At 41.5% G+C, this 16,394-nt stretch overlaps 1 protein-coding gene across 4 annotated transcripts in view; it reads right to left on the bottom strand.

Moving 5' to 3' along the window:
* Positions 1–16,394, bottom strand: part of LOC127568621 (fizzy-related protein homolog) — a 48,224-nt gene that overhangs the window by 22,149 nt on the left and 9,681 nt on the right. For all 4 annotated transcript variants that reach the window (XM_052012592.1, XM_052012588.1, XM_052012590.1 and 1 more), the window contains exons 3-4: positions 6,002–6,124; positions 5,002–5,065 (exon numbers count right to left, since the gene is read on the bottom strand). In XM_052012592.1, coding sequence (XP_051868552.1) covers positions 5,002–5,065; positions 6,002–6,124 — 187 coding nt within the window. The remainder of the gene's footprint in view (positions 1–5,001; positions 5,066–6,001; positions 6,125–16,394) is intronic.

The raw sequence follows: 16,394 nt of genomic DNA, 5'->3' as shown, positions 1-16,394 counted from the left end.
CACCAAAAAAAAGTGTTTGTAGTATCTGTTAAGAAAGATTCCAAGTAGCACTCTACAGATTCAAATTCCAACCATACTACTTGTTGCTTCTTACTGAGAAGCCCCAGGCAGACTCATTGTCACAAATTCTGGTGATTCTGCTCAATCCAAGTACCTTACATTCAGGGCTGGATCTGTACTCTCAATATCTAGACCATGTCATAGGGGCAACTCTCCAAGCTCAAGGCCCCTAATACAGCAAGTCATGTTTCCTTGAGTGCTTCATCTAAGTCCATTTTAAATGGGGTGAAGGCTTCTGCCTCCAACACCCTTTCAGGCAATGAGTTCCAGACCCAAACCCCTCTAGATGGATTCAAACCACCCCCCAGGCGCCCCCCCCAAAATCTCTTTTCTAAGCCTTTCATCCATTAACTACAAATGCCTCATAATTTTGTACACCTCAGTTAAACCTCTCATCAGTTTCCTTTCTTCCAAAAAGAACGCTAGCTCTGCCAATATCCCAAATAAGAATTACAAAAAACTTTGGCTCATTTGTGATCAGAGGCTAGGCCAACAAACAGAACCATTAGAATGTCACAAACATAACTGCCACTTCTTAAACTCAACACAAAAGCATTACTTCACAAGTACTCGGTGTAACCAGAGTTTTACAGACAAGGGAAACTGTGATAAATTGCTCAAGAGCTCTGCTTGCCAGATACAGAATATCTAATGAAATCTTTATTTACAATGCTGAGCGAGGGTGCAAGTTAACATAAGAAAAGATTCTTTGCATAACTTTAAGTTCAAGTGCAGGCCAACCAGTAGGTGGATCCACGGGGATATCCATATGGACTGCAATAAAAATATCATGACAAAATCAAGGTACAAAGGGACTGGCAGACAAAGCAGTCTGCCAGAGTGCAAGTTCTGGTTCATGGGAAGGGAAATAAGAAGCAACTATTTCCATCAAATTACCAATTATTGGTAGGTCAGAGATGGTACAGAATACAAAGCTCACGTAAAAGTACCATTTTGACTAAAGAACAAAATTACCAGCACTGACATTTGGTGATAAACTGGACTTAGAAGTTACATCACAAATGTGGACTGTCACCATGTGGGAAGAAGCAAATCCAAGATCATACACAGAACAAAGCACAATGTAGAAAAATTATTTTTAAAAAAAAAGGTAAATGAGGAATGGACTTCTCAATCAACTGCGAAGGAACCAGTCATACCACTGCTGTGACTCAGATCTGGAGAAAGGTGGCCTAATTGGTGGACTGAATGTTCATAAATATCTATGATGGTATCTGTAATAATGCCATGCTTAATAAGAGTGCAGTCCGGAAACAAAGCTGCAATATTGTTTGTGCTTGGCTTTCTTGCAAGCTCGGCTTTTTTGCAAGCTCAGCTTTCCACTGGTGCTAGCATGCTCCACAGTGTGCCGCTCCAGAGGTCTAGTTCTTGGAGGTCATCAACCACACACATGGTGCATGGGTTCCCATAGGTGCCCTGCAAACTTCATGAGCCTAAATATAATACCAGGACAATGACAACCAAAGGACTAAGGAATCATGCGAGCTCCCAAATTAACCAGCAGTCAAATGGACAATTCAATTGCTCTGGTCACAATGTAGCTGGATGCTCAAGGAGTGGTGACCCTCTTTGCTTGGCAAAGTAACAGCATTGTACCAGATGACATTAATTATTTTCAAATTATTTCTCTTGAAGGAGAAATTACATATATTTCCTTAACTGAAGATTGTTAGGATCTGGAATTTTCTATGGACAAGGATGGACATAATGGGCCAAAGGGCATGTGTCTGTAGTATGTGACTCTATGACAATACTATAGATAGTAGATCTCTACGCATCCTAAAATAAGGAAATTAGACACAAGTTTGAGAAGTTGTAAAGGATACATGAGCAGAGTGGGAGTTATTAGGGTGTGAAGATCACAAAGAGCCTTGCTAGACCAATGGCATATTTCTGCGCTACAATATTCTTCAGTTCTCTAATCAGATTAAGTATCGCAACCTGTGACACTTCTTCATCGATGTCTGACAATGTGTTAATTAGCTAGTGGACAGAGGCAGGTTTAAGCAGAAAGCTGAGAAGACAGATATATAAAAAAAAACATCCAAATTGTAGCCACAGCAGATAATATTGGTTTTAAAGCTAAAGTTACACATCTTCATTCAACCTTGTCTTAATGTACAGGATTAGTATGTTTTTTTTTTTGATACATGACATTTATTTGTAAATGTCAAGCCAAAGAAAAGTGCATGAGAAAAATGTGCAGATATAAAATTTCCTCAAGTATTAATTACCCTCATAGAAAATGAGTTGGAACTTGCTGGCAATTCAGAACCAAACTGTAGGCTTTTAATACCACTGTAAGTGCCAGGGAGTTCAGGGCTGCCACATGAATGAGGAGGTTCTGAACTTGCTGGCCAACCTCTGCCAGTGTCTTCTCAGCTGGGCTCTTATATTGGAGATCACATGGAGTCCAATGACAGTGTGTGTACTTCCTGCAATTCTCCTCCTGCAGTTATGCTGGGTATCTATCCACTGAATTTGCTCCCGGTTAGACCATTCATATGAATGGAGGCGGCAAATGAGAAGGGTTAGGATAAGGTAAACAATATTTTTAACTGGAGGAGGATTTGGAATTATTCAAAGTCCTTGATGGCTTTGTCAAATGGAAATCTGGGAGCAGGGGTTAGCCTCCTGCAGTTGGGACTTGGACCGGACCGCTCACGTGATGACATCATATCCCACACACACTGCTAGATACACGTGACGGATTCCCGCAAATCATCACTGCGTTCAATATCAAGGGGGAAAAAAATGGGCAAATTTGCATTGATGCTGACCAAGTGAAGCACAAGATAATGCAGATAGACAGAACATCAAAGGAGCCAGGCAGAGTCCTAGGACTTAACATTCCAACTGGCTAGCTTTGATAGAAGCTCTGCAACAAGGTCCTCTAGCTACAGTAATAAAAGCCATTAAGATTTTTTCCCCTACTGGGTTCCAAGTAATTTTATGAACATCAAAGACTTTGACAGCCAATCAGCCTGGTGATGGGGTCTCAACGGCTGTCTAAAATCATTCTGTGAATGCAACCAGCTGCTTGCGCTTCCCCACTTTGAAATGCTAGCTGCTGGGCTCCCAATGGATCATTGTGCCAATGATCAATTTGGAACATACAGCGTGGAGTGTAGGCAGGTGGTCAGTGATCTCGGGGCAATGACAGATCTGTCTCACTTTGTTATAAATGGGGAATCTTGCCCTCAATACTACACTACAAAAGAAAGATGACAATTGTATAATGCAACAATGAGTAAGGGAAATATTGTGTGCTCACGATGGGTTCATTATTGGATTTTATTCTTACTGTTAACAGCACAGAATGGGCTAAAAATCAATCACATTTACCATTTCCACTTACATTGCAAAAAATAATACACTGCAATCTATTGTGCCAAAGATTTCAGCAAGGCGTTTGATAAGGTACCCCATGCGAGGCTTCTGGAGAAGGTGAGGAGACATGGGATCCAAGGGGACATTGCAGTGTGGATCCAGAACTGGCTGGCCCACAGAAGGCAAAGAGTGGTTGTTGAAGGGTCGTATTCTGAGTGGAGGTTGGTGACCAGTGGTGTACCTCAGGGATCTATACTGGGACCCTTACTCTTTGTGATTTTTATAAATGACCTGGATGAGGAAGTGGAGGGGTGGGTTAGTAAGTTTGCGGATGACACGAAGGTTGGGGGTGTTGTGGATAGTTTGGAGGGCTGTCAGAGGTTACAGAGGGACATAGATAGGATGCAGAGTTGGGCTGAGAAGTGGCAGATGCAGTTCAACCCAGATAAGTGTGAAGTGGTTCATTTTGGTAGGTCAAATATGTTGGCGGAATATAGTATTAATGGTAGGACTCTTGGCAGTGTGGAGGATCAGAGGGATCTTGGGGTCCGAGTCCATAGGACGCTCAAAGTGGCTGCGCAAGTTGACTCTGTGGTTAAGAAGGCATATTGTTTATTGTCCTTCATCAATCGAGGAATTGAATTTAGGAGCCTTGAGGTATTGTTGCAGCTATATAGGCCCCTGGTCAGACCCCACTTGGAGTATTGCGCTCAGTTCTGGTCACCTCACTACAGGAAAGATGTGGAAGCCATAGAGAGGGTGCAGAGGAGATTTACAAGGATGCTGCCTGGAATGCGGAGCATGCCTTATGAAAGCAGGTTGAGGGAACTCAGCCTTTTCTCCTTGGAGAGATGGAGAATGAGGGGGGACCTGACTGAGGTGTATAAGATGATGAGAGGTATTGATAGATAGTCAGAGGCTTTTCCCCAGGGCTGAATTGGTGGCCACAAGAGGACATAGGTTTAAGGTGCTGGGGAGTAGATATAGAGGAGATGTCAGGGGTAAGTTTTTTTACTCAGAGAGTGGTGAGTGGATGGAATGGGCTGCCGGAAACGGTGGTGGAAGCTGATAAGATAGGGTCTTTCAAGAGACTGTTAGATAGGTATATGGAGCTGAGTAAAATAGAGGGCTATGGGTAAGCCTAGTAATTTCTAGGGTAGGGACATGTTCGGCACAGCTTTGTGGGCCAAAGGGCCTGAATTGTGCTGTAATTGTTCTATGTTCTAAAATAATATGCATTGAGGCTTATTCTCATTAATAGGAGACTGAATGTGGTATTGTTGAAGATCAAATGGGGTCATGGGTCATTCTATTCGGAGAGTTAATTTCCTATTTCACAAATTGATCTTCCATCTTCCAAAGTTCAGGAGATCAAACTGTTACGTGTTATATTCAGGTCATTAGTGACAGTTTCTCTATTCAAACCTATTGGTGTTGTCACAGATACCAGCATTTTGGGCAGTAGTATTGTACTTTTGGTCACAGGATCACAAACTCCTCTTACTCCCTGACAATGAACATACAGTGATACTCAATGTAAAGAGATATTTAACTTTACCATGTTGAAGAGAATATGGACATGTACTGTACCTTTCCCATTGTCAGAATTTGCTTCTTTTGTTTTTCGATTCTGGTTTGGCGATTTTCCATTTTCCTGATAAAAATACAGCAAAGTCTTTACTGAAAGAACATTCTCTTTTCACATACACTTTTAACACAGTACTGCTAATACCAGAATGTTATTACCAATAGATTAATAGAGTATTTGTTACAAAGTTGCAATTAATTTTTAAGGAATGGAATTTTTTGACGAACTTGTGAATATCTTTTCTCATTGGTACCCTTCAGAATGAGGGATAGGACAACATGTTCCCTCTTCCCTTTCCCAGTCATCTGCACCTTCCCAGAAACATGTTCCCTCTCACTGAACAAAAAGTAGTTTTTAAGTGTGGACATGGGGTTCAGGATAATTGTCACAAAATCTAAAGGAAGTGTTTACAGTAAAACTCCAATAAACTGCTATCACATTGTTCCGAAATCCTGATGGTTTGACATTTGGGTGGGTGATGTTTCCTGTGCTTCCTTTAAGCTTGCCAGGACCTGATATTTTATTACTCTTAAAAATCATAAGTCTTTTGAAAAAAATTTTTTAAAGAAGTTTTTTTTTCACAAGACCTTCAACAATTGATGCATCTTCTGAAGCAACAGGCAGTTAATTGCCAAATCCTGCAAGTACTGACACCAATTTTCCAACTATTATCATAAATGGATGGAAAATTTCTTATGGTGTGTTGAAAGTTCCATCTGTTGTTGTTCAGCCAAATATTCCCAGTTCCTCAGTGCTCCAACAAGATGCCTTAAGCTCCTCAGTGCACTGGTGTGCATTTCAGATCTCTTATATTTACTTCAGCATGCATTTCACTGCCACGATCAGTGTGCCCACAGCCTGCACTTAAATGTTTTCTCCCCTGCTAAATACTCAAATATCGGTCTTATTTAACAGCATCCCTCATCAATAGTTTACAAAGGATTTGGGAAAAGGTAACAACAGCCAGTGTTAGTTCTTCAATCGCTGTCAATATTATCTTACATTTATGGTATGGAAGTTGATGCTCCAGTTGGAACTCGCTCTCGTTGGGATAAATCGGTCACCTGTCTTGCGAGGAAGGGTTGCTGGCGAGTTTGAGGTCACATGTCGTGTACTCAAGGCAGACTGTTTAAAAAGAATGTCCAGCAGCAGTTAAAGATAAATTAATCTCAAAATGCATCTAATCTTGGGCATTATAAACAGAAGCTATTTAGAAATAAACAGAGAGTGTACATAGTGCATAATCAGACAACAGTATTGTGCAACTATTGAATTATTAACCATCAGCTTAAAGATGTATCAAACTCTTCAAAATGTGTAACATCTTCCAAAAGCACCCTTAAACATTAAACATCATGTGAAGAAACCACATGTATGGGTGCAGTTTGTTTATCAAATTATAGAAATAATACATGCTTTTCCCCAAGGCAACATTAATTATAGATATATATTTAGCACATTTTTGTCTACATTATTTTAACCTTTATTTTCTTGTGCAACTAAAGTCTCCAGTCTTTATTACGAAACAAAACAAAATAAAACTCTGGTTAGGCTGCATTTAGAGTACTGCATGCAATTCTGGTCACCTTACTACAGGAAGGATGTCGAGGCTTTAAGAGAGGGTGCAGAGGAGGTTTACTAGGATGCTGCCTGAATTAAAGGGCATGTGCTATCAAGAGAGGCTGGACAAACTTGGGCTCTTTTCTTTGGAGCGGCGGAGGCTGAGGGGTGATCAGTTGGAAATGTATAAAATTATGAGGGGCAAAGATAGGGTGGACAAGCAACATCTTTTTCCCATTATTGAGCGTTCCAATGCCAGAGGGCATGTATTTAAGGTGAGGGAGGGAGGATCAGAACAGACGTTAGAGGCATTTTTTTTTACTCAGAGAGTGATGGATGCCTGGAATGCGTTGCCTGATAGGGTGGTGGAGGCAAATTCAGTGGGGGAGGGGCTTGGATGGGCACATGAATGAGGGGAAAATGGATATGGGATTTCTGCAGGTAGAAGGGATTAGCTATGTCAGCATGATATTGTGAGCCCAAGGGCCTGTTCTGTGCTGTACTGTTCTATGTTCAATGTTCTAAAAGTAACTCCACTTGCTGGATATCTGAGATAAAACATTAAATGCTGGAGATACTCAACAGGTCAGGCAGCATCTGTGGAAAGAAACAAAGTTAACATTTCAAGACAATAAATGGACCTGTTCTGATGAAGCATCATCAATCTGAAAGATTCATTTTGTCTCTCCATCCAATGATACTTCCTGACCTGCTATGTGTCCACAGTATGTTCTAATGTGATGCTGTTGCATCTGGAGTTGTGTGTTCATTGAAATACATGGTCTAGACTGAAAAGATTTTGGTACAAGTGGTCACGAGAAGTTGGACATCCAACAAAACGCATGTTATACGAAATATCCTTCTTGGCTATTAATTAAATCAAAACCAACGAAAAGAGCCTCATTCTTTACGGTGTCCTCTTACAACTTAGGACTCTTATCCTCGGCATCATCTTTGTGAAGACTTTTATCTGTAATGACCCTAGGCACTAAAACAATGCAAATTAATTAGAAAATAGAACATAGAACAGTACAGCACAGGAACGGGTCTTTGGCCCACAATGCCCGTGCTGAACACAATACCAAATTAAACTAAAATCTCTTTTGCCTGCTCGTGATCCATATCCCTCCATTCCCTGTATATTCATGTACCTACCTAAAAGCCTATTAAACACCACTATCGCATCTACTTCCACCACTACCCCTGGCAGCCAGTTCCAGGTGTCTGCCACTTGGTGTGAAAAAAAACTTGCCCCGCACATCTCCGTTAAACTTTCCCCCTCTCACCTTAAATGCACGTACTCTTGTATATGACATTTCTTGTAACTGAGTTCAGCATAAGCCTAACTTCTGAATTCAATTTAATTCCTTCAGGCATTGGGATGCTGTGTAAGTATTGGAGAAGGTGAAAACAGCCTGTGTTAGTTCTTCCCACTTGACTACAACCATTAAATTGCTCACTTCTCCCTTCAAACAAACGTTTCCCTCCCTTTACCACCCACATTTCCAGCTCTGAGTGAAATGTTACATCTGACAGTACTAAAGGGGCAATGTCAGTGGCTCGGGAATAGGCGGAACTATAGAAGAATGTAAAATGATCGCTAAAAATAAAGCAAATAAAACTACTGAGAAACTTGTTAAACTCTATAGTAACAGACAAGTGTCTACAGTACAAGGGAAATTGGAGACAATGACACAGTGCAAGGAATCAGATTTAGTAGGGATTACTGAGATATGGCTAGAGAAAGAAAGGAAGATTGAAAATTAAATGACTCATGGCATAAATATAATCAGGAGAGATAAGGGAGGTGATACAGCTATAAGTTCACATAATGACAGCTAAAAAAAAGCAATATAGCTATCATTAAGACAAGTAAAATTCATGCAGGTTCAGGCAAAATACATACAGGATTGATCACGCTACTGGGGCGGCTAACTGGCTAGAAGTGGTAATAAGACTGACAATAAAATGGAACTCCTGTTTATATGCACTACATTTTTTTTTAAATCAACTGTGCAAGGTGAGCAACAGGGGAACTGGATCTAGCAATATTGAATGAACTTGAGCAGGTAAGAACACAAATAGAAAGGGCTAGGATGGTACTTGGGAAATTACAATGGACAAAATTGGTAAATAATGATACAGAAGAGCAATGAAAACCATTTTAAAATGCGCTAGAAAAATATTTTCTGCTGAAGAACAAGAAGCAACTGAACACTAATGAGACCCATGTATGACCCCAAAAGGGAAATGTTGTGGGTAAGCAAAGAGGTGTGCAGCAAGTAGAACAGATGAGAGGTCGAAAATATAATTAGGAGGTCCAAGAGGAACAGTGAAATTAAATACTCAAGGAACACAAAATATTTTACAGAAATAAATATCAGGATAGGAAAAGAGATACTGAGCGATGGACTCAATCTCAGGCAGAACAACAGAAGTAATGCATAATTCAGAACTTATCAAGGAGACAGAGGGCAATGACATTAGAGGACAAAATCTCACAAACACATTTAAAAATATTAAATAGACTAATCAAACTCGGAGGATTAACCATTTTAAAAGAATTTAAGGAAGACACAGCAGAGCCAAAATTAGAAACATCTAAATAGTTTGTTAAAAACAAATGGTGCAGGTCCAGATGACTGGTAGATAACTAACACCTATACTTAAGATGGATGATAAAACAAGAGCAGTAAATTATAGAACAGGCAGCTTAATGTCAGTAGGAAGAAAAGTCATACATTCACAACTGAAAGGAGGAAATAATGAAATATCTGGAAACTAAAAATATTGTAGTAAACACTCAGCATGGACAATGTTTTACGTAACCACGTTTTTCAGATTCTAGAGAAACAAAGGACTGTAGATGCTGGAATCTAGATGAAAAACATGATGATGCTGGAGGAACTCAGCAGGCCAGGCAGCATCCATGAAGAAGGGTCCTGATCCGAAACCTTGACTGCCTGCTTTTCTCCACGGATGCTGCCTGGCCTGCTGAGTTTTTTCAGATTCTAGAAGGGGTAAGAGTGAGCAATATAGCCAATCCTCTTCTCCCTCAGTTCCCTACCTCCCTCTCAGCTCCTGCTTCCCACAAAACCTCAGAGCGTCCTTCTATTCCTCCAAGGTGCATCTCTCCATTTTCAACCTTCTCCCAAATTGCTTGTGGTCAACCGAGTCACCTTGCCTCCACAGGTCCCAACAACTATCCTCTGATCATCCTACTCCTCAGCACAGCACAGAAACCACATGCAGACTACTGCAGAACCACACAAAATTTGATCCAGAAAACCTCAGGAAAAGTATTGCTTGCCCACCTGATGCTGCCTGCTGTGAGCACGCCACAGTAACTAGACAGGTTGATGGGTTCCTCTGTGTTTCCTTGACTGATGGGAATGGATTCACGGTTTGGGTGTGGGAGCACCTCACTTGGTTAGCACCATATTTGGATGTGAGAGACACTACATCGAGACCACCTTCAAGGAAGGAGATGTTAAGTAGGGGTAATTACAGAGTGTATTCCTATTGCCTGCTGCTGGTGAAGTCATCACTAGGATCCTCCTTGCGGCAGCAGAGCTGCCCCCCCAATAACAAGGAGGCTTCTCCCATCAAGAGATGGGATCTACATGATCTTCCTCATGTGACAACTGGAAAAAATATTGTAGGAGCAGCACTGACCACAGTGTTTTTGTCTTTCACCTCAGAAAAGACTTTGACCCTGTCAACCAAGAGGAAGTATAGAAGTACTTGAGTCCTTAGAAATCTATCACTATTCTACATTTTCTACACAAAGACATGGAAGTCAGGATCCAAAAATACCGGGGCCCAACACAGACCTGATCTTTACGCAGTTGGGGTTAAGCAAAGCTGTTTCATCACTCAAACCCTCTTCTCAATACTCCTCACCTCCAACAAGCTTCCAGTTGCAGTGGGGCTAAGTTATAGGACAGGAGGGAAATTGTTCAATCCATGCTGCCTCCACTCCAGAACCAAGATCGTCCCAATCTCGGTCACAGTTTCTAATATGCAAACAACACTTGCAAACGTGCACACTCAGAGACCAAGCTCCAGGTCTTTGTTGACTCCTTCACTGGACGATCAAGATCCAGCACTGGATTCCTGAAAACTTTTCATGTTTTGGTAGCCATCTCTCAGCAAAGGCAGACATTGATAACAAAATTCACCATCACCTTTCGTGTACCAGCACAGCCTTCAGCCGACGGAGAAGGGTGTTGAGGTCCTGGACCTTTCCAAATGTGGTGCTAAGTTGGCAGATCACCAAACAGAAGTCCCCACCTTCCTGTGTGCTTCTGAGCCATGCACCTCAAAGCATCGCTCCCTGTGGTGGTGAATTCCACATTCTCACCTTTGGTCTTTGGGTCAATCCTTACTGAAGTTCTCAGTGGCTCTTATACTGACAGACTAAGTTATGCTCTTTCCACATGGAAATATTTTTTCTCCGTGGCCACTTTAACAAAACCTTTCATTATCTTAAAAAGATCTCTATTAGGTCATCCCTCACACTTCGAGAAAAAGCAGACTTGGTCTATTCATTCTTTTCTGATACATACATCTATGGCATTTCTGGAAATTATAAATACTGCAGATGGTGAAAATTTGGAATCCAAACAGAAAATGCTAGCAACACTCAGCGTTGCCTGCTGAGTGTTTCCAGCATTTTCTGTTTTTATATCTTGCATTTCTGGCATCAACCTTGTAGATCTTCTCTGTACTTGGTCCAATGCCTCTCTGTTCTTTTTGTAATATGGTGATCAGACTGCATACGGTATTCTATGTGTGGTTTAACCAAGGTCTGACACAGGACAAGGTCTGATATAGGTTTAGTGTAATGTCCTTACTTATCATTTCTGTAACCCCTAGTGCTTGGTTGCTCTCTTAATGGGTTCCCTGACCTGCAGTACCCATTGTGGGTCTGATGGGGCAGCTGGCATGCTCCAATGATCTCTAAAATTGGCAATGGAGGTTCAAGGATTGGTCCGAGAAGGAGAGGCTAAACACAACAGCCCCACTGGATCTCTAGTTTGGGGGGTTAGGCACAGGGCTAACAACCCTGCCTGGTATAAAAACAAAGCACATTACAGAAAAGTAGTGGAGAAACTGGGTGTGACAGCCTTCAGGAGTCAGTGGTTTGTTCCTCTATCCCACCCAGACTTGTGCACTTCCAGTAACAAGTCACTTCCTTGTTCTTCCTTCCAAAATGTACCTCTTTGTATATATCAATGTTGGACCACATCAGCTAATTATTTGACCAGTCTGCAAGTTTAACAATGCCCTCTTGTAATTTTGTTGCAGTCTACTTCAATATTGATTAGCTCACCCCTAAACTGGCATCATCTGCAAGTTTCAAACCTGGGTAAATTGTACTTGGACCATGGCATACAATTCTGGCACTTGTGTAATACAGAGTTAGTGAAGGAAGAAAGAAAAAAAATTACAGGGATGATATCAGGGGTAATAAAAAGGGCCATGTCCAATATGAAGGGATGAACAGGCAGAAAGGCTTTTCTCTTGATCTGAAAATGTTTAGTGATGACCTAATGGAGTTCTTCAAAACCGTGAAATCTTTTGATAAGACTGGAGGTATACGAAGGCCAATGCTACAGACCATCACCATAAGTGAATCAGAAAGAAATCCTTTAAGGAATTTGGAAAAAAAAACTTCTTTACTCAGGTGGCTGAAGGGAATAGCAAAATGTTATTCTGGTCCAAATGAAGGGTCTTGACCAGAAACGTCGACTATCCATTTCCCTCCATAGATGCTGCCTGACCTGCAGAGTTCCTCCAGCATCTTGTGTGTTGCTGGCTGAAGGGAATAGTACATTTTAGGGCAGAAGGGATTAGAGGCTTATGCTGAGGGAGATAAGGAAATACAGGAGGAAGCTCGAGTGAACACAAACAGTGGCGAAGACCGGAGAGGACACAAAGTTTGCTCATTTACTGCACATTATGCAGAATTACAGGGCTTTATGTTTCCTCCTCCACTTAGCTGACTATCTGGTCCCTGCAATTGATTTTTTTCTGACAAGTATTTAAATTCAGCTCTCAGCCACAAGTTCCTGTCCCATTATACAAGCCGGCCCAACAACAGACAGGAATCCATCGATAGATGTTCAAACCAGCTGACACCAGAATTCACCTCAGCACATTTTTTAGTCGATGCTGCTATCTACCAATTTACAACAAGCCACTAAGCAAGTGCAAATCGCTCTACATAACAGGGGGCAGTTTAACCCTTCAGCTCTTTCCCAGGGTTTGTGTCCCCAGGCACATTAAAAGATCCCCTGTGAAGTGAACCAAGCAATAGATTTACTTGGTTTCAATGTCATACAGATGCTGCATCAGTCCAGATGGCAAACAACACCAGTCATCTGATCAGACATGGAACCTCTGAAATTTGATCCAGGTGGCACAAGTTAATTCCACCCCCCACCCCACAATTTTGGCTTGGTGTCTACCTACAGTGCACATGTCTTTCTTTTAGACCCTTCCCTGAAGTTACAGCAGATATTAGGAATTCACAGTACTAATTACTGCAAGCTTAAGCCTGCCTTTATCTACTAACCAGCCTTACCTCAGACAAATGGGATCAGCAGTAACACTCACAGGAATCCCCAGGAGGCAGGTGGGGGTGGGACTTTCAAAAACAATTCCCAAAACAAGCCCTAGTATGGTGATAATACTAAGTAAGAGAAGTGTATACTGCAAAATTAAAAGTCTACTGTAAATCTCTAAGATTGCCAGAGAAAACAAAATCATCTTGAGACAGAAGATAAAAATGATAAATCTCTCCTCTACCCTTCCCAGGACCATACAGAGATTAAGAATCACATTGCTTGAATGACAGTGCTATCAGAAATTTCTCACTTGAAACAGGATACCCCCATTCACATCATTTACAAACACAGCTCATTGACGACATGTAACTTCACAATGCCACTGCTCGGAACAGTCAAACACCAGACAGCAGTAAGAAATGAGGTCTGTGTTTATTTTTTCTTAACTCTGTTGTTCACAAAAGCTTTGGAACAGATGCCATATTTTGGAAACAGAAACCAAAAAAGTGTTTCCACATTTACATTTCCAGCATCAGCCTTGAAATTATCACGTCATTCAAGTTTGATGCCGTGGTTAAAGTGCATGGAGACGGTTTCTATGGTAATAGCATGAGGAGCAATGAGCTATCAATCCAATGACATTCAGAACAGAGGGGAAGCAGTGGTGATAAATGCCAGTAGAGAATGATGGGGTGGCAGTGGGCATGTTGAAAGAAGCTGAAAGGGGATTAGTGTAGAGATTACAATCAAGCAAATAAAAGGTAAAACACAAAAAATATGACAATTATTTCCCATTCAACAGCTTCTAAAGTAAAGCAAAACCTACATTTCACAAGCAAATTGATTGCAGAGAATGTGTGTTTCCTTCCAAGGAAAATAATTAAGTTCAAGTTGCTTTCTTTTTTCAACTGTCATTACAAAATTATATTTCCAAATTAGAAACATAGGTTGAGAAATTTGTTGCTCTGTAATACAACAAATTTGCTCAAGTTTACACCTCAGCACCTGTTACGAAATTCTCTTGCTTTTGATTTTCATTCCCATAGAACTTTTTTTTTCCATGGAGTGAAACTCCTGAGTGATATCAATAGCAGTGCAACACAAAATTCAGCTGTTGTGAGATTTTCAACATCACTGGTTTGAAAAGTGAGAGTACCTATTTACACAATGACCAAGTTTTACTGAGCCCATTTCCCCCAAAACTGCACTATTTTAAAAGGGCCAATACACACAAACTCCACCCTTTGTCTCACTGAAATCCGTGATCTCCTTTATCCTCACAAACAACGTGTTTTGATTGGTTTGCCTATGGAAATCAGAGTCACTCTCAGCTTCCTGGCCTCAAGACCATTCTGGCTGCTGCTGTTGGTCTCTGCCACATCTCACACTGCTGTATTAGGGAGGTTGCCCAAAGTCCCAGACTCCAGAAGAGAAGACTTCATTATAAAGAGAGCCAGCACTATTGCTATGGATGATGGAATATCCCATGCATTTCATAAGGGTAGGCACGGTAGTGCAGCGGTTAGCGTAACATTATTGCAGCTCCAGCGACCCGGGTTCAATCCTGGCCGCTGTCTGTAAGAAGTTTGTAGGTTCTCCCCATGTCGGCATGGGTTTCTGCCAGGTGCTTTGGTTTCCTCTCACATTCCAAAGACATATGGGTTAGGAAGTTGTGGGCACGCTATGTTGGCACCGGAAGCGTGGCGACACTTGCAGGCTGCCCCCAGAACACTCTATGTAAAAGATGTATTTTGATGCACTGTGTGTTTCAATGTACATGTGACTAATAAAAGATATCTATATCTATCAGCAGTATATATCGTACATGTGAAGCTATAAACATCGTGCCCAGCCCCCGTCATGAAGTTTATCATCAATTCAGAAAGTTTTTCCTTAAATTCAGAATGTTGAAACTAATATACTGGTATCAATTATCCTCAGTTTCCATCACCCAAGCTACCAATATTCATTTGAGCTTTTAAAAGCAAAATGTCAGAAGGACATTTGACCTCAAGCTGAGTCCAATTCTCTGCTCAGGAAGCAGATCATCAGCAATGCATTGGCTAAACAGTGTTCAGGCTGACTCTGCTAGTTCCACCATTTGCCCTAGCCCAAACAGGATAACAATGGATCAAGACTAGACCATGAAGCAGCTCAAGCCTGTCATGGAATTCAGTTTGATTTGGCCTGATTTCTTCCCCCAACACCATTCCTCTTTATGTCCTTCCTAAAAGAAGTCCATCATTGTTAGGCATTGGATTATTATCTGAGCTGGCGTCCACTGCTTCCTGTGAGGAAAAAGCTAAACACTTCATGTGAATACATGCTTCCTAACTACACTCCTGAGTGGACCAACTCTAAATTTTTGAAGTTGCTCCCTCTTATTCTGGACTCCTCCAGCAACAGGTTATTCCAAAGAATCAAGGACAAATGTCCACAGCTTTAAAATCATTTCTAATCCTTAATCAAATCACCCGTCAACCTTCTTCACCCAGGAAATACAAACCTACTTTATGCAACGTCTCCTCAAGAGATGGCCCTGGGATCCCTGACACTCTGGCGAACTGAGACTTCACTCATTCCAAAGCCAATCCATTCTTGGAAAGATGCATCATCTAGAACTGTGCACCGCACCCCAGATCTACCATTATTACCACCACTATGCACTGAACAAAGTAAAACCTTCCAATGCTCTTCAAGACAGTTCTCAAAGCAAGTTTGACGTTGTGATATGCAAAGAGATCTTAGGGCTCATGGCTTTCATCAGAAGTAAATTTTAAGGAGCATTTAAAAAGCAGTGGGAGTTGGGGGAAGGGGTTAGGGAGAGAATTCCAGATCTTAGGGTATTGGCTGCTGTAGACATGGTCATCACCATTGGAGTGATTTAAAATCCAGGATGCTCAAGAGACCAGAATTGGAGCATATACATAAGACCATAAGACAAAGGAGCCAAAGTCAGCCATTCAGTCCATCGAGCCTGCTCCGCCATTCTATCATGAGCTGATCCATTCTCCCATTTAGCCCCACTTCCCCACCTGGAGACAAGAACAGAGATTTAGAAAGAATAAGAATTTGAAAATTCAGGGTCAGCAGTTAGAAGGGTGATGGATGAACAGCACTCAGTGGGAGTAAGGACCCACCAGGCAGTAGGTAGGCTTTGGATGATATCAAGGTTACAGAGGTTTGAAAGATGGCTGGCAGTGCTCGTGCTGTTAATAAGCTGAGGAAGGAGTAAAGTCAGGTGACATTACTGACATGGAAAC

This window comes from Pristis pectinata, chromosome 3 (assembly GCF_009764475.1).
Source record: "Pristis pectinata isolate sPriPec2 chromosome 3, sPriPec2.1.pri, whole genome shotgun sequence".
Lineage (NCBI taxonomy): Eukaryota > Metazoa > Chordata > Chondrichthyes > Rhinopristiformes > Pristidae > Pristis > Pristis pectinata.
Note: the sequence above shows the minus strand (reverse complement) of the source record. Positions and strands in the feature narration are given on the sequence as shown.